Here is an 18,097-nt window from a genome sequence, read left to right as displayed (position 1 = left end):
GGGGTCGCCGGGGGGCAGGCGGAAGGCGGCCTTCGCGCTGGACCGGAGCCGCCCCTTCCCTTCTGCCGCAGAACCGGCCACGGAGAGAGAGCAGAGGAAGAGAAGCAAGCTGCTGCGAGAATAAAAGGCTGGGCGCCGCGATGCCCAGCAGTTAGGACACCAATTACCTACCGGCAGGCCGGCTCGCCATTTTGACCCGAGACTGAAGCGTTGCCTACTGGGTAAGTCCAGGAGGGCGCGCGGGGTCCAGTGCGCAGGCGCCTCAGCTCTGGGCGCGAGGCTCGGGAGGACGCCTGCGCAGGCGCAGTTCCCGCGGCGACGTACGGTAGCTGTCGTGCGGGCCATTCCGCCAGCGTCCTTAGCAACGGAGTAAGCCGGCTGTGTGACACGCCCGGTTCCGAGAAGCATTCCGCGTGACGTGATGGGAAAACCCCAGGGAAGGAATGAGGGCACCGGGGCTGTATCCTGGGTCCTGTTAGTGACGAGCTGTGAGACTTTGGGCGATATTAATCGCGCCCTTGGGCCAAGCAACGTGCTAAGCATGGTCTGGGCATATTCTCGTTCCATTCTCTCATTCAATTCTAATTCTTAAGTACTATGATTATCCCTATGGGAGAGAGGAGAAAGCAGGCTCAGAAGAGTTGGATAAATTGTCCAAGGACACACAGCTGGAAGAATCCAGATACAACTTCGGGACGCCTTCATTCCAGGGCCATCTGCCACACTTCTGATCCAGAAGACACTAACCCTCTCTGGCCTTCAGCTTCTCCAGCTGAAGATCTGTATCAAACCATTTTAGTACAAGGTTAAAGGTTGGTTCAGGGGATGAGGGGCGAGGGGCGGATTTAATGTCAAATCTAAGCTGTATCGCAGAATTTGCATGCAACTAAGGTAAAAGCAAGTACACTTTTAAGGCTCAGCTCCAACATATTCCGTTTAGGGCATAAAAATCTAGGGACAGAAAAAAATCAAGGGAGTTAGTATGACTGGTGCTTATTCAGTTATGGTGAGCTACCATTACTACTTTTTTTTTTTCTTTTTGACCATGCTCTGGCCAGTTTTATTTAAAAAAAATTTCCCATGATTTACTTTTCACCAGTCTGTTCTGGCATGAGTGTAATGATATCAGAATCACCTGGGTCAATGATAGCCAGTGTGCATACCATGTAGCATTTTCCACACACTACGCCCGATTCAATATTATTGCCACTGTGGTGATGGACCCCAGTCTTGGCCATCATGGCATAGTACTCTATTTCAGATTTCCTCAAGGGCCCAGCTGTTGTTGGCGAGGATGACCAGCTTCGCTTTGCCTGCTCGGATCATCTTCAGTGTCTGCTTGTACCCCAGCATGTACTTTCAACTTTTCATAACGAGTTGTGGAGCCTAGAGTTGATTGACTCCAACGATTTTTCGTCTTCTTTGAGGCCGCCATCTTCTTGCCTCAAGTGTGGGACGTTCCCCAACCAAATGCAGCTGCCAAGATGGCCGGGGAGTGAGAAAGCTCTTTTTTCCTTTTTTTAAACATATATTTTTTATTGATTTCAGAGAGGAAGGGAGAGGGAGAGAGATAGAAACATCAATGATGAGAATCATCGATAGGCTGTCTCCCGCATGCCCCCCAGTGGGGATCAAGCCCACAACCCGGGCATGTGCCCCTGACTGGAATTGAACCCAGGACCCTTCAGTCCACGGGCCCACGCTCTATCCACTAAGCCAAACAGGCCAGGGCCATTACTACTTCTCAGTCAGTTAAGACTGCCATAAAATATTGTAGACTGGGTAATTTAAAAAGCATTTTTTCTCACAGTTCTGGAAGATGGAGACCCATCAAGGTGTCCACATGTCAGTTTCAGGTGAGAGCTCTTTCTGTGGCTTGTAGTTGGCTGTCTTCTCACTGAGTCCTCACGTGGCAGGGAGAGAGCCACCTCTGGTGTTTCTTTTCGGTAAGGGCACTAATCCCCTCATGACCTCATCTAAACCTCATTACTTCCCAAGAGGTCCCATCTCCAAATGCCATCACATTGGGGGTTAGAGTCTCAACATGTGAATTGTGAGGGGGACAATTCAGTCCACAGCAACTACCCAAGAACACCTACTCTTGTTTTCTTTGGTCTTGAGACCCAGGACAGTAGAATCCATCTCATAAGTTCAAAAGGTTAGATCTAATCGTCTTAGTCCATTCCAGTTCTAAAATTGTTGCCTTCTCTCTTTTTCCTTGTGCCACCGAAGCTTCTCACGTCACCTTCTACGCATAACTAAACACATACCTAAATGGTCAGAGATGTGAAGACATGCAGTACATGTGCACACTGGCACATTGCCTTACAAGTACTCAGCAACTCCCGTCCCTTCCTCCTTACCCCGTAAGCTTCAGTGGCAAGAGAAGGAAGATCTTGTGAGGGGATCCGATACCCAGGGCTGTCACAGAATCCAGCTCCTGCAGGCATGAACTCTCCAGTGCCTGGATGTTAGCTGGGATTCATTAGGGTTTTTTGTTGTTAATCCTCACCGGAGGACATCCTTCCATTGATTTTTAGAGAATGGAAAGGAGGGGGTAGAGATAGAGAAACATCAATGTGAGAGAGCCACATCAGTTGGTTGCCGGGGCCAGAGATTGAGCCTGCAACCAAGGTATGTGCCCTTGACCAGAATCAAACCCGGGACTCTGCAGTCCAAGGGCAGAAGCTGGTGGTTTTAAATCATTTGAAGTTTTGGGACTATTCAGTACATCACCAGTAACAGAAAGGCCACTATACTTGGCCCTGACCAATCACAAATTTAATTTCTCCGGAGGTCTCAGGACATCTAACAGGCCGCAAAATACTGGTGCCCAACAGACCCTGGTGTAAAACACTATTGTTTCTCCCAATTCTGAACTGAGCCAGTAGTTTTGCTCCATGTGTCAGCTGAGGCTGGAATATTCAGATAGCTTCTGCACTCACATGTCTGGCACGCAGTTGGCATGGCTGGAACGGCTGAGAGTTGGCCAGGAATCACTGTACACCAAGAGGTAAGACCCAATCTGCAAGGGCTTATCCATCCTCCACTTGAGAAGCTTGAAAATGCTCCATGGACCAAATCGCACTGGCTCAGTTCCATCCTGGAGGAAACTATGTGAGTGCAAATACTAGGTGTGATTCCCTAGGGGTCCCCAGTGGTAACACTCTGTTCAGTCTTGAGAGTGTAATGCAGATAACTGAAGTCATGATGCCTCATTTTCCAAAGACTCACACTCACAGGTTAAATCATTTGCCCAGGATTACACATCTCAATGATAAATGTAAAAAAAATATCAATTTGTTATAAATCTTTGTGTACAGACAATAAGTCAAAAGTTTGTTCTGACCTTTTACAGTCTCATTGACATCTACTTTCCTCCCTATGCTTGTTCCTTTTCCTCATTATCAGTGGCCACCTGTGGGCAACGCTGAGTATGTGTTTGGGAAGACAACACTGTCAATAGTCCAAAATTGCATGTTTTATAGCATTAGGTGAGTAGTAGGTAGTAGATAGATAATATAGTATGCTCCAGAAATTCATTTAACATTTCAAAGAAAATACAGATGTTTTGTGATAAAGCCACTTTAAAATCTCTATGACTGCCCAGCCAATGTGGCTCAGTGGCTGAGTGTTGACCTACGAACCAAGAGGTCACAGTTTGATTCCAGGTCAGGGAACATGCCTGAGTAGGGGGCTCATTCCCCAGTAGGGAGTGTGCAGAAGGCAGGTGATCAATGATTCTCTCTCATCTTTGATGTTTCTCTCGCTCCCTCTCCTCCCTGAAAAAAAAAAGATTAAAAAAATAAAATAAAAGCCCTGTGACTTTAAGAGGAAAATCCTCCACTTCTCATCTTCACCAGAAATGGCAACGCCAGCCTATATAGCAAAACCGGCTGTTTCTCTAAGCTTGCTATATTGTGAGTTTTCTCCTTCCCCAGAAGGAAGGAAATGGATGAGTCAAAGAATTAAGTCACTAGGAACTTTTAAGATCTACCAGAAGTGTACTCAAATTTATAATATCAAGAAATTGTGTCCAATATCAATTGAGGTTCAAGGCATTTCTTTTGAAGTATATTAATTTATTAATACATACTTTTATTTTACATGATTACATTTTAATATTCATCAAAAACTAAAGAGTTTTTAAGAATTTTTCAAAGTCCTGTACTGAGGCTTTGGCAAGATCTTCACAAAATATTTCATCAGGCACTGATACTAATTTGTCCAAAGAGATGTAGTTAGCTTTTGCTGGATCATACTGTGCTCTTCCTAAATAGGCCAGAAATAAATGTCTTTCTTGGACTTTAAACAACCTTGCATTAAATACCTACAAAAGAAAAAGAGTTTTAAAAAATTATGCACTGAAAGATGAACTATTAAAATGTCATATGGCTAAAAATTTTAATAAGCTAACAAATGTAAAGTATTGACCACATGCTCAGTAAACCTGATAAATGCCCAAAGTTTATAGCTTCCACTAAGAAATTATGATTAAAAAGGGACTCAAAACTTACAAACAGAACAATTATAAAAAAAATTAAGGGCTACACTGTAGTCAAAGAACAGAGTCTAATCAATCCAGAGACAGGAAAATTTCATTCTGTTAATGATCCATTAAAATATCAGGGAGTAAAAAAAAACAACCTGGACTGAGAATTACGATTCCGTTCCCTGATGTGGACTCCAGCTCTGCCTCAGAGAAGCGCAGAGGAAGTGAGTGGGGAGACAAAGTTTTATGGAATCCTGAATATAACCAGAAGTGTACCAATCTTTCCTTAGTGAGAGATTTCCTCATGTCATTATCCTTTACCATCCACCATCCTGCTCTGAAATGACAAATTAACTATACCTACTGTTATAATTGTTTCCCATGTTACTTAATCATAAAACTGCTGTGCCAACAATAACTGTTATTTGCTTGAGACAATTAGTTTCACACCAGAATTATAAATGTATCTGTCAAAAATTTAGTCTATATCAGTTTCCTCACAGCCTACTGTCAGTTAATGTATTTTTCCGTTGATAAGTTTTGTTTTGTTTTCCCAGCACTACCACCCAGACCACTAGGAGTCTAAGAGTCCCAATATGGTAGCAACAGTTCTACGACTGGGGTTTCAAGAATCTAGTTTGGGGAGACTCAAATCTATGTGTGTATGTTTTTATTTTTAAATGTATTTTTATTGATTTCAGAGAGAAAGTGAGAGGGAGAGAGAAAAAGAAACATCAGTGATGAGAGAAAATCACTGATTGGCTGCCTCCTGCACGCCCCACACTGGGGATGGAGCCCGAAACCTGGGTGTGTGCCCTTAACTGGAATTGAACCCAGGACCCTTCAGTCCCCAGGCTTATGCTCTATCCACTGAGCCCAATCAGCTAGGGCTCAAACTGCTTTTTGAGCCTTTGCTCCAGAGTGTTATCTTGATAAAAAGATGGGCAAAAGAAATATGACTGTCACACAACCCTCAGCACCAGACTGCATGTGGTCCAGTTCCTGCACAAACAGCAAGGCATTGTCAGCGAGCAGCATGATGCTGGAATGCTGGAGAGCGGCGGCAGGCGGAGGGCCAGGACGGCGCTCCCGGAGCTGTGCGCGTTACCTGCGGGAACCTGACAATGATGTGGTGGGGAATGCTCATCACATTGTGCACAAAATCAAACGTCTCCGTAAGTTTCCTTTTATTCGCAGTTAACATCTTTGGGGTTTTGGTGACCATATGTTGAATTTCGTTATGTTTAAAACCTAGTTCAAGACGATAAACCTAAAAGAAAGTAGAGTTGCTATAAATCATGAATAGAAAGTTATCTTGGTATTATGCTAGAGGACACATTGATTCTTTTAATATTTAAAATAAGGACAGTAAATTCTGGAGACAGCTATGCCAATGCCCTCATGAGATCGTAGCTTCCTACTTCTGGGATAACTTGAGTTTCAAATCTCTCTCCTGAGAATGAGCTACTCACAGCATGGGCGGATCCCAAAGGAGCTCTCATAATTATGTGATAGAATAATGGTGGCTTGGGACACCCGGTCAGGTTGTCGTTTGGGGCCCTACCATACAGCAGTAAGATTTTCAAAGTGCTTTTGAGCCTCTGCTCCGAAGTGTTATCTGAAACATTACATGTCAAAATTCCAGACAGAGATGAAAAAACTACACACCCAAACGTGGGTTCGGTCTTCTGTGTGCACCCTGAGTGCCCCACCATTCCCTGGCTTGTATCACTCCGCACACTCTCCCCACTAGACTGGAAGTTCCATGAGAGCAGGGCCTCCCCCCAGCACAGTGTGGGGGCAGGTGCTCAACAACTTTTACAACTGAATATAAAACACTGAGCACCTCAGAAAACACTGTGAGACCTTAGGTAATAATCCTATATAATAAAAGGGTAATATGCAAATTAACCATCACTCCATCACAAAGATGGCAGCGCCCAGTCCTCTCAGCCCCGCCAGAGTCCCCCAGGTCGGGGGGGGGGGTGGAGGGAGGGGAGGGGGCAGTGGCTGCTGAGAGTGGGCAGTGTGAGCGACCTGGCGGAATGTGTACTTTGTTGCTGTGCCCGGCTTGGGCCAGACCCCCAGAGCCAGAGCAACACGGACAGGGACAACGGGGCTGGCCCACAGCCTCCGCAGTGCAGGTCCCTCCTGCCTCCCGCGGAAGCGACGCAGCTCCCTCCCGGCTCCCGTGGGCATCGGCAGCTCGCTTCTGCCTCCCCTGGAAGCAGTGCAGCTCCCACTGGCTCCCACAGAAGCGGTGGGCGGCCTACTGCATGTGATATCGCGCGATGGGCTTCTAGTTTCAAATATTACTACAGCTTTGTATACTAACTAGTCAGCTGCCCTTGGCTCTATGCTATTCGCTGGGAGAAAAACGGTGAAGAATGTCTGGTATGTTCCATGTAAGTTCAAGTTCTGGAAAAATCTCATTGGCACAGGTGTAAGGAGAGCCATGTGCTGGCCACTGCTCTCCCCACAGAAGCCTTCTGGATCCAGTCTTCAAAACTCATCTTCCACCTGCGCCACATCGACAAAGACTCTTGTACCGGCAACGGAAGCAGTTTCCAGGGACCACCCACATACTAGGATTACAGGCACCTGTGTCTGCAAGGTGACTTACTCATGTAACACGTGGTGAACATGTGAAAAATATCATCACCTAAAACAAAGAGCTTGCTAGATATTTATCATTTCCTATTTTCATCTTTTTAGAAAGAACCTCATTTATAACATAGTTTTCTTTAAGATGACAATAGGAAAATCTATCCTCTTCAGAGGACTTAAACACTTCAAGAAAGAAGCTGATTTTTCAAAAGCTTAAAATCATCCTACCTTCATATTTTCTTTCACGGGCTCCAGACTTCCAGTTAGCAGCCTTGGGAGACGAACTACCAGATCTCTAGTCTGCAGTTAGAAAACAGCCTATCATTACTGTACGTGCAACTAGTTTGGGAAACCAAAGCAATCAAGAAAATACAAAACTAAAAATTCTAAAATGACCCTCAGAAAAGGGCTAAGAACCCCATAAATACATAAATGTAAAACTGTTTGAGGAAAAAGAACATACTAAAAACAAAACTTAAGGTAACAATTTGATGGAATATTATAAAATAATACAGCTACATGTTTAAGCTAGCAGGTTTCTTCATTCATAGCTGTTAGAAATATGAGATTTAACAATTACTAAATATAGCTGACATGGAAATATAAAAATTCTCCCCCCCCTTTTTTAAAAATATATTTTTATTGATTTCAGATAGGAAGGGAGAGGGAGAGTGAGATAGAAACATCAATGATGAGAGAGAATCATTGATTGGCTGCCTCCTGCATGCCCCCTACTGGGGATTGAGCCCGCAACCGGGCATGTGCCCTTGACCGTTATTGAACCCGGGACCCTTCAGTCCGCAGACCAATGCTCTATCCACTGAGCCAAACCAGCAAGGGCTCTCCCCTTTGCTTTACCTTTTTCACACTAAGTTCAAGTTCTTTCTGAAAAAATCCCAGTCTGTTATCCAGTCTTTCCACTGAAAAATTCAGCAAAAATGGCGCCTTCCTGACCATCTGTGCGATGTCTGCCTTACTGAAACTTTTTGACTGTAGATAAGCCACTCTAAAGAAACACAAATACACATACATGATGAACATCTACTAGCGATGCTACTTTCCAAAATAATTACTGTTTTTAAAGACTTCCATACCCCCCAAAATAACATAAAATAATAAAAAAATCCCATCTATAATAATAAAAGTGTAATATGCTAATTAGACCAGACAGCCTAACGACCTTCTGGACCTCCTTCTGGATAAAGCCAGGGCTGTGAGGGCCGAGTTCCTTGCATGAATTTCGTGCACTGGGCCTCTAAGTCTACAATAATGGCCCAAATATGGTTAAATCAAGCATCCATCCAACTCTAGAATGGTCCCCATTTACACTTAAAAGCAGAAAATAATTACCTTTTTAGTTAATCTGACTTATTTTGTTAGTTGGTAGAAAAAAAAAAGAAATGGATTCTGTTTAAGAATATTTTTTGGTCTAAGAATCGAAAATACACAAATTAAGAAAACAGATTCAGAATTCTTTTTACAAAGAAAAACTCTTTAAGTATGAGATGAAATTTATTTTAGTATCTCAGAGAAACTGAAAGGAATTTTACTTAGTATTTACTAAGTATGCACTAAAGTATGTATTTACTTAGTATTTACTAAGTATTTACCTTAGTATTTACTAAGTATGCACCTAAGTATGTATTTTCATAATTAATTTTTACTGTAGTTTTTCAATATGTATTTTGTTAACAATGAAGACATTTCCTGCTAAATTTCTGGAAACCAAAATAAGGTAGTGAAATATAGAAAGTCTGACTATAAAATAACAGTATTGATTTTTAAAAATCTATAAACAGAGTAAAAGTCAGTGTTATTACTATAGTAAATGTCTAAAATATATCAGGACATAATCTTGTTTAATTCTTATCAGGAAAAAAAAAAAACCCCACAAACCTTGTGAACCAGATAAAATGTCTACATTTGAAAACACATAGGTCCAGAGAAATTAACTTACAAAACTACCAGCTATTTAATGGCAAATTAAGATTTCAACTAAGTTCTATGCCTCCCTTTAACACTTACAATATTTCTATACCATGTATCAGACATTATGTTTTACTAGAGGCCCGATGCACAAAATTCATGCGAGGGTAGGCCTTCCTTTCCCCAGCTTCCGGCTTCGCAGCCCATTTTGTGGCCCAGCTTCATGGCCCCGCCCCCCGTCCGCACCTGCCTTGGCCTGGTGCTGCCCGTGTCTGCATCCACACACCCCCAGTTCCCCAGTTCTGCAGAGTGCCCCAATCAATCGCCCCGCAGAAGGTGGCCTGGGCCTCCCTCTTTTGGGAGACCGCGGACCCCCCCCCCCCCCCACTGCCCAACTGATTGCCCCGCCAGCCAGTGGCCTGGGCCTCCATCTGCAGGGTGATCGTGGGGTGATGGCGAGGGCCCTGGAACGATCGCATCACACCAGCCTTGGCTGGCCTGGCACCAGTGCGTGTCATAGCGTGGTCGGCCGTTCGGTCGATTTGCATATTATGCTTTTATTATAGATATTCAAATGACTGTTACTTCAGAAAACATTTACATGTCACAAGGAAGAACATATTTTCTTATATAAAAGAATGCTTACCAAAAAAGGTTAAATATAGACATATGAAAAATGCTCCAAATATTTGATGTTCAAAACATCATTTCAAAAACAATAAGGCATTATTTTATCTATAAAATGAACTGAAATCATAAAGTTTGGTAACACCATTTTAGTGAGGATAATAGGGCAACTGGCACTCTGTACAATGTTGGTGGGAGTACAAATTGGACAACCACCACCTACACAAGGGACAATTTGTCAACGCCTATTAAAATGACAAACCCACACATCCTTTGACCTATAATCCCCCCGACCCATTTCTAGAGATCTTTCCTACAGATGCACACCAATACGTGTGGAACGATGTCTATACAAGGAGAGTCACTGCAGCCTCATTGAAATAGTAAAGACCACAAACAACCACCATGTTTACAAATAAGGGACTACATAGACTCAAAGTATGAACTACACGAGGGATAAAAAAAGAACAGGAAGCACCAATATCAAACTATCTACAACACACTAGTATAGCTAACATAAGAAAGTGGGGTGCAGAATCTATACTAATAAAAGCGTAATATGCAAATCATCCGAACGGCTGAACAGCGGAACAACTGTCCAGACCCAGACGAACTTCCAGATGAAGCCAGGGCTGGGAGGGCTGAGGCAACTGGGGCTGCAAAGGCCTACTCTTGCACGAATTTCGTGCATCGGGCCTCTAGTAGCATGTATAAATGTTACCAGTTGTATGTATGTGTGCTCATGTGTATGCATGTATAAAGAAATGCATATATGCTTGTGTACAGTAGAACATTCTTAGCAGGCTGAACAACAAACTTGATAATAGTAGCTGCCTCCATGGATGGTTTTTAGAAGGACGATGAGGGACAGGAGTAAGTAGGCAGAAAGGAGGGTTACTTTTTTTTTCACCGTTCATTTGGTGCTTTAGTAGTTATGAAACTTGGCTGCATTATTCATATGTAGGCTTTTCTTTATACATTATATAGCAATGTATACTGATCTGATACATCTAGTACACAAAAGAAGATCCTTTAGGATAGTTATGCACAGGACATTTAATACTGTTTTTACATTGAATCCCAGGATGTGGTGGATCAGAGAAAAAGTGTTGGCTGAGGCATGTTGGGTAAAGGAACCACAGTTATATAACACAGTGAACACACATCTACTTTGCAAGGCAACTGTAGTGTGTGCAACACTGGTGCTTTGAGGAAGTGGGACTGTTTCGCACTAACCAGTTTAGGACGACAAAAGACAAGCACCATCCGCATCAGGATACAGATGTTGGGTTTTACAAGCCACTCCTATATCTGTATTTAGGAAACCAATGTTTTTAGTCAGAGATCAGATAAAAAGGACAATAGGTACAATCTCCAACTAAAATCCTGCTGCAGCCGAGACAGTGAGGTGGTAGGACATTAGGAGACTTTAAGACTGCAGCTCCCCTGGGTCCCCTAGTGTGTCTGCACTCTTCTTCAAACGGGTGTCAGGGTCACCTTCACAACATCTGAGGTGCCACTCTGTCCCAAGATGCAAGGAACACCATAGAAGACGTTTGCTTTTATTCCACACAGATCCTTAATCATGGTGGAAGTTGGACGCACCTGCCTAAGATTCTCATTATGCTTGCAGCCAGGTCTGCCACAACAGTCCAAGGGCCCAGCATGTGTAGCCTTTCAGTTTGGTCACCAAGGAGGATTACTCTTTGTTTGTGTGGCAGTAAAAGAATCAATATCTGATTAAAACATCAAAACTGTTGTCTACATTGTGATAATTTTACCAATAAAATATTATACATATAAGGCACAAATAGAAAAAAATAATTAAATGCAGATTCACTTGAAAATTCTTATAAAGAATCAAATAACATTTTACACATTTAAAATTTTCTTCATTAAAAAGAAAACAAGTATGTGAAATCAGTGCTGTTTTAGAAATTCTAGAAAATAAGAATCCTGTACATAAACCAAAGCTAAGTTCAATTAAATACAGTTTCTTTTTCATTGTACACCCTTTGAGTACATGTGGATAAATTACTGATTAAAATACTCAAATTAATTTAAAAAATGCTCCACAGTTTAATTTATCAGCCAGGCTTTAGGAACCATTCAACTACCATCTGTATGAGAATACTCCTTAGTTGTTAGGAGCATGTGTAACAAACTCCTTTTACACTTAAGTTTCTTTCATAGAATTAGAAGTAAAGAGACAGTACAGCCAGGTGTAGTAGCCAGGACTCTGGAGTTAGACTAACTGAGTTTGAATCCAAGGCCTGCCACTAGCTACATGACCTTGAGCATATTATTTAACCTCTCTGTGCCTCCCCTATAAAATGAGGCCTTTATAATAGTACTACAGTAGGAAGTACTTTAAGGGCAAGTAGGTTTTTGAATGGGAAGAAAATAGTGTTCCAGAGAGCCAGGAGGAGATGTGGGTATGTCAGACTGAATTTCCTAGAGTCTTTCTTTCCCTCCTCTGTACTGTAATGAAATCCCATGAAGGGAGAGAGCGTGACTGTCTTACATGACCGAAGTCTAGCCCAGTGCTTTGCTTTATAATAAGGGCTCAAGTTGTTCCATATAAGGAATGTGCTGGTCTGTTTTTTCCTAGTGCAAAAAAAGACCGTCAAACTATGAAGGTTAAGGAACTGCAAAGCTCTCTGAAATGTGGTGAGACCAACACCAGAGTGAGAAGAGCCTGGGGGAGAAGACTGGAGGCAGACCAGCTGGGAGACTGCTGCAGTGATCGTGGTGCAAAATGATGACCTGAGGTAAAGCATTCAAAGTAAAGATTAAGAGAAACGCAGTGACTGACTGGAGAGATATAAAAAGGTAAAATTGACAGAGCGAGGTGACTTATTGGATGTGGATGCTAAAAGAGTGGCCCAAGTTAATACCAGCATTTCTGACTGGGGCAACAGGTCACAGCACTCCATTCAGCGAGCCTGGGAGGACAGGGAGTCACTGAGGTGAGAGGTGGGGCTGCTGATGAATTCAACGTGTGAATTACAACAGGGGCTGTTTTGTTCTCTGTGGTGTTCCCAATGCCTAGCAGGATCCTTATCCCAGAGACCAGTGATGGCGAACCTATGACACACGTGTCAGAGGTGACACCGAACTCATTTTTTTTTGGTTGATTTTTCTTTGTTAAATGGCATTTAAATATATAACATAAATATCAAAAATATAAGTCTTTGTTTTACTATGGTTGCAAAGATCAAAAAATTTCTATATGTGACACAGCACCAGAGTTAAGTTAGGGTTTTTCAAAATGCTGACAGGCTGAGCTCAAAAGGTTCGCCATCACTGCTATAGATCAATACTACCTCACTGTATTCATATCACAGATTCAATAAATTCTTTGGATGTTGAAGGAAGCACAAAGGTGTTTATAGAAATGGTAATGAAAGACAAAAAAAGGAACTAAAATAGCTAACTTATGAGAACGATTGAGCAAATGATATAACAATCTGCCGAGAGAATGTCAAATGTTTACTTTCAAAAACTAGCTAGTAAAGAACAAACAAATTCAGGCTTTCTTAACTTTAAATGTACTCTCAGATAATCCTGACATTTGTTAATGGATTTAAAAGAAAACTTATTCCAGTTTCCAAAGAGAAACAGTTAAGTACTGACTCAGCAAGAAGTTTTTATGTTTGATGTTTTTGTTTTCAGATAAAAATAAGAATGGGCTGTTGAATTAAAAAAAAACAACCTGTTTTAGATTCTTAATTTTGATCAAAGTCCAAACAAAACAATAACATTCATGTTCATTATCTCGGTTGATTCTTCTGCAGCTGAGACTTAAAAAAACAACACATATATTTCCTTTAGAATCACTTCGTGGGTTATGTGGGAATCATTCTAAAAACCCTACCTAGTCTTAAGATTTTCAAGGTCTTCCGAGAAAATAGCATAATTTTTCGTCAGGAATGCTCCCAGTTGGCTATCCTCTATCCCCAGATCTTTAAGGAACAGGAGTACTTGGTTAATGTCTTTTTCGAAATCCAGTCTCAGAAGGAGATTGGCAGCTTCTGGGTGTTTCTCTATCTTGGATAAGTCCACTCCTGTAATAAATACAAACATTGAAGAGAACTGCTTAACTCAGTCATTAAACTTCAGACACAGACGTTTAAGAAATTAGTGATGGGAAATCAACAACCTATCCAAAGGAGAACTGACAAAGGCCAATAGAAACTTCAAAGTATTTTCAACTAAACTGGTTGCAGAAATAAAAATAAATAAAAATGAAAACACAGTATTTATTTCAAAGTCATATGTAGAGGAAAACTGTATTTGGAGCTAAATTACCACTCCGAGGTGATCTAAGTAAACCACACAAGGACAGGAGAGAAAGAGTAAAAAGGAACAATATCAACGTGTCATTTCAAATCATTCTTTGGTGATGGATATAATTAGGTGTCAGCATTAATTAGGCAGAGAATCAAAGTAACCTGTAATTCAAAATTCTCATTAAAACCGAGCACTTGATTCTCTCATTTTTTGCCTTTTACGTGATTTAGAAAATAAACATGAGTAGGAAAGGCCTATTCCTTACTTTAGACTAAACATTTAAGGATAATGTAAAACCCTAATTTTAGATTCAAATGTCATATTCATTAACATATTTCATCAGGTTAAAAATAACTCAAATTGATTTATAGATGCAACTTTGCAGTCTAGAATATAGAAGCAATGAAATAAAAACATTATTTCTTTAATGGTATCTATAAATACAAAAATTATTATCTGATATTTTTAGATCCATATTCTAAACTCAAATTTCTGGGTATTAATCAGGTATTGACCTAAGATGGTTGAAAGCAGAAAAAGACTATAGACACACACACAGAATGAAGACCAGAAAAAGAGTCAGGATGAATTAAAAATCTGGCCTACAGTAACAGTGGCATTCAAATCAAAGGGGGAAACTATTCAGTAGAATACAATGGGACCACTTGGAAAAAATTAAGAATTCCTTCTATATCTGATTCAAAAATTAATTTCATGTAGATATAAGCCTAAAGTATACCAACTTTAAAACTACTAAAAGAAAACACAGAATTTAAAAAATAATATTAAGTTTGACTACATAAAAGTACAAAACCTATGTATAGCTTTCTGTATGGTAATATTTGCATAGAAAAAGGTTGATAATGAGGGTTACCTTTGGAAAAGTGGACTGACAATGTAGAGGGGTTAAGAGCTCTTTTGTAATATTTGCACTTTTAACAACTCGATACAATTTTTTTGCAATTTAAAATATTAAGTTAAAAAATGAAATTTTTGAATGAACAGATAAATTAGAAACCAGTTTCAAAAATCTGTGCAAAATGGGAGAAGGGATGCTTTAAAAATAACATAAAGGGTTCAGACTTCAAATGTAAATAAATATTACAGCTTACATGTGCTAAAGTGCCTTGCTCAGCATGAGCTGTCACATCCTGACTGTGCTGAAACAAAAATCCTGAAAAGCTGCTTTTTCCCAGCAAACGGAGAACTGAATCTAATCAGGAGGGCACACTGCTGTCAGCACAAATCATGGGCTTACAATTTCATTAACTTGAAAAATAGTCATGAATGCCTACTATGGACCAGGCCCTTCCGGTAGGTTCTGGGGATATAGAAAGTGAATAATAAAGAATGATTCTAACTTCTAGGTGACCACAGTCTAAGTTGGTTTTATCCCATCATTTCAGTAACTACAAACATTACTGCTGTGTTTGGTTAGTGTTACACATATTTATTTACTGTATCCATCAGGGTCTGGCAGGCAAAAGAAATTGCCCTAGAAAGTTCAAATGAAAACAACTTTAATGGAGAGACAGTGGTGTGAGCAGAATTAAGAGAACAAATGAGGGCACCCTTAGAGCTAAAGACACAGGGAGAAAAAGTATTACCCAAACACAAAGGGAGCTAGAAGCAATTAAGAAAGGGTTTCTCAGTAGGAGCTGTTGTCATGGAGGAGACAGTTACATGACGCAGAGCAGGGAGGGAACAGGAAAAAATACTCCTACCTGCCTCCCTCTCCGCCTGCAGGTGCCTCCCACTGGGCTCAAGCAGCCCAGAAGCCAGCTGGCAAAGGAGCCCTCGTGCACAGACGTTAGCCTCCTGGGATGGAGAATAGGCAGAGAAAGGCAGAAAACAGATCTGGGAAGCAAACAGAGAAGTGGATCACTAGGTCCTCGGAAATCCTGCCTGAGAAGGCAGTCATGGTTCCTCTACAGTACTGTCATTCAAGTTACCTTTTAGGTGTGCACCTGAAGTATCAGCATACAGATGAAGGAATGCCTGGCATATGCCACAGCTCTAGGTGTACTGTAGTTATCTGAAGGTAGGGACCCTGTTATTTTATCTTGTCTTACTCAGAGCACCGATCACAAGGCTGGGAAAGCTGTTCTAAGAGGAAGGACACTGGCTCCCCTGCTTGCAGCAGAAGTCATCTTTCTCTCCCCTTTGAACCCACACATCGCTTTGTGCTCCTCATGTGGGACTTACCGCTTTCATCCTTCATTCTAGCTATTCGTATGTGTGTATTTAGGTGCTTGTGAATTCTTGAAGCTTCTTGAGAACATGGCCATCCCCTAAACCTTTAGGCACTTGCCCAGGGACATGAGTCAACAATCGCAATGTTATTAGTCTAGGATCGAAGCAAGGAGGTGGGGAGCCCGGAGAAAGGCCACTCTGTTTGGAAGGTCAGAGAAGGTACTTCAGAAGTTACATGAATTTGAATTAAGTTCTCCAGTTGCCCAAGATGACCAACCAGAGGAAGGGTGGCAAGCAGCGAAGCTAAAAACTTTGAAGCCCTGGGAAAGCTTTAAAGGATTTCAAGTAGGTTACTGGCAGTCGGATTTGCCAGTAATTAGACAGAGCACTAACCTTAGAGAGATTATCAGGGCAATATTGCTGATGAGAAGACTATCAAGTTAGGAAGCTCCTAACTTTTCAGTGAAAAGCGAGGACCTAAACTAGATGGATCTGAGATAATTCCTTGCCTTCCTCTCAATCCTCCAGGAGAAAGAAGGTTCATCATCTAGGAAAATCAAGTAAGAGAAGTGCCAGACCCATAGACGATGGAAAAGGCAGAAGGCTGCAGTAAGGTGCTAGACTGAAAACAAGAGGACTAAGTAAGAGCTCGCAGATCCCTGGGGTGCCTTCAACTACCCAAATCCAAGCGCATCCTATGTCAAGAGCTCAGATACTTATGGAGCAGTCCTAGAGAGAACCCATCACATCCAGGGGGACAGTCGGCTGCAGGGGGAAGGTCGGGGTAGTGGGGAAATGGAACAAGTTAAGCCCTGTAGGGTTAACTGTAGGAAAAACTGTCCTGAGAGGCCACTGGAAGGTGTGGGAGAATATGGCCCAAAGAACGAAGAAAACTAATAAAAAACAAGACAATTATTACTCATGGAAAAATGAAAAGTTCTACAGGAAGGAAAATAATCATAATACACTTCCTGGAGAGCAGTGAGGAATATTTATGGTCATTATGTAAGCACTGACTAAAGACTCATCTAAAACTTGTTACTATAACTATATTGGAAGAACTGACGGGAACAGGGGGAACATGAGATCAACTGATGTCTGAAACGAATGAGCCAAACCGCAGCACTGTACCAGTAAGTAACTACAAAGACATTTAGGGTTAAATACCCACAGAAAGAGCTACAGAAGTGGGCCCTCTGGGGAAGGGGATGCCATGTCAGGAAGGATGAAGTGGGAGTACAGTTTTCACTAGAAGCCATCCACACAGTTTGACTTCTGCTCATGCCTATGTACTACTGTGATAGATTATAAATGCTGGATTTAAACCAAGTAAAAAGAAACGAAGAGTACGTTCGAGACTTACCTAGAAGCACTAACTTCTGCAGAGTCTCCGAATGATCCACATAGTCTCGAAGTGTGAATGAATCGGGGGGCAAAGGAGGGTCTGCGATAATCCGAACAGCCTCCTGCTCAGAAACTGGCTGCAAAGGAGACAATGGAGGCACATCGTCCAGGCCTGTGAAGCCAGCCACATGGAGAGAGAGAAGCAAGTCAGCTCTTCAATCTGTACACTTCAAACTGTTTCTACAACCACCACCTGCATTCTAGCTATTCTTACGTGTGTATTTAAATGCCTGGCTTCCCTAGTTGGCTTATTTATAAATCTTGGGATCACTGCAAGATTAAACATCTAAGTACAAACATTTTCTACCTTCTGATAGGAAAGGTTAAGATCATTTAGAAATCAATTATTCTTCCTCCCAGATAAATTTCTTGGAAAATTTCTATTCCATAAAGATGGATCCTTCCCCTTTCCTTCACTTTTAATCAGCAGTTAAGTGACTCTCTCTAGGACACTGTTGATTCTGAGGTTTTAGTCTTAAACGATTATGGAAGATACTGGAAACTATAACCTACCTAAGAAATAAGGACTGATTTTTTTTTTCTTTTTGCCTCTAA

General features: G+C 41.6%; 2 protein-coding genes and 1 pseudogene across 7 annotated transcripts in view; all 3 read right to left on the bottom strand.

Annotated features, from left to right (window-relative positions):
- The window catches only part of LOC102756708 (cytochrome b-c1 complex subunit 7), a 4,591-nt gene extending 4,312 nt beyond the window's left edge, over positions 1-279 (bottom strand). Inside the window, exon 1 of the mRNA XM_006753189.2 lies at positions 172-279. Coding sequence (XP_006753252.1) covers positions 172-190 — 19 coding nt within the window. The 5' untranslated portion in view covers positions 191-279. The remainder of the gene's footprint in view (positions 1-171) is intronic.
- Positions 280-1,024: 745 nt separating this feature from the next.
- Positions 1,025-1,517, bottom strand: LOC102762105 (annotated as a pseudogene).
- A 2,540-nt stretch (positions 1,518-4,057) lies between these two features.
- MTERF3 (mitochondrial transcription termination factor 3) overlaps positions 4,058-18,097 on the bottom strand; it is a 17,258-nt gene continuing 3,218 nt past the window's right edge. For 5 of the 6 annotated variants that reach the window (XM_006753185.2, XM_006753188.2, XM_006753187.2 and 2 more), the window contains 6 exons: positions 17,502-17,654; positions 13,530-13,719; positions 7,958-8,105; positions 7,328-7,399; positions 5,601-5,762; positions 4,076-4,330 (listed from right to left, as the gene is read on the bottom strand). In XM_006753185.2, coding sequence (XP_006753248.1) covers positions 4,136-4,330; positions 5,601-5,762; positions 7,328-7,399; positions 7,958-8,105; positions 13,530-13,719; positions 17,502-17,654 — 920 coding nt within the window. In that variant the 3' untranslated portion in view covers positions 4,076-4,135. Of the gene's footprint in view, positions 4,331-5,600; positions 5,763-7,327; positions 7,400-7,957; positions 8,106-13,529; positions 13,720-17,501; positions 17,655-18,097 lie in introns of all 6 variants that reach the window. The other variant, XM_015561094.1, reaches the window with a different exon arrangement.

The sequence above is a fragment of the Myotis davidii genome, unplaced genomic scaffold (assembly GCF_000327345.1).
Source record: "Myotis davidii unplaced genomic scaffold, ASM32734v1 scaffold390, whole genome shotgun sequence".
Taxonomy (NCBI): domain Eukaryota; kingdom Metazoa; phylum Chordata; class Mammalia; order Chiroptera; family Vespertilionidae; genus Myotis; species Myotis davidii.
The sequence above is the reverse complement of the archived record's forward strand: the minus strand, read 5'-3'. Positions and strand labels throughout refer to the sequence as shown.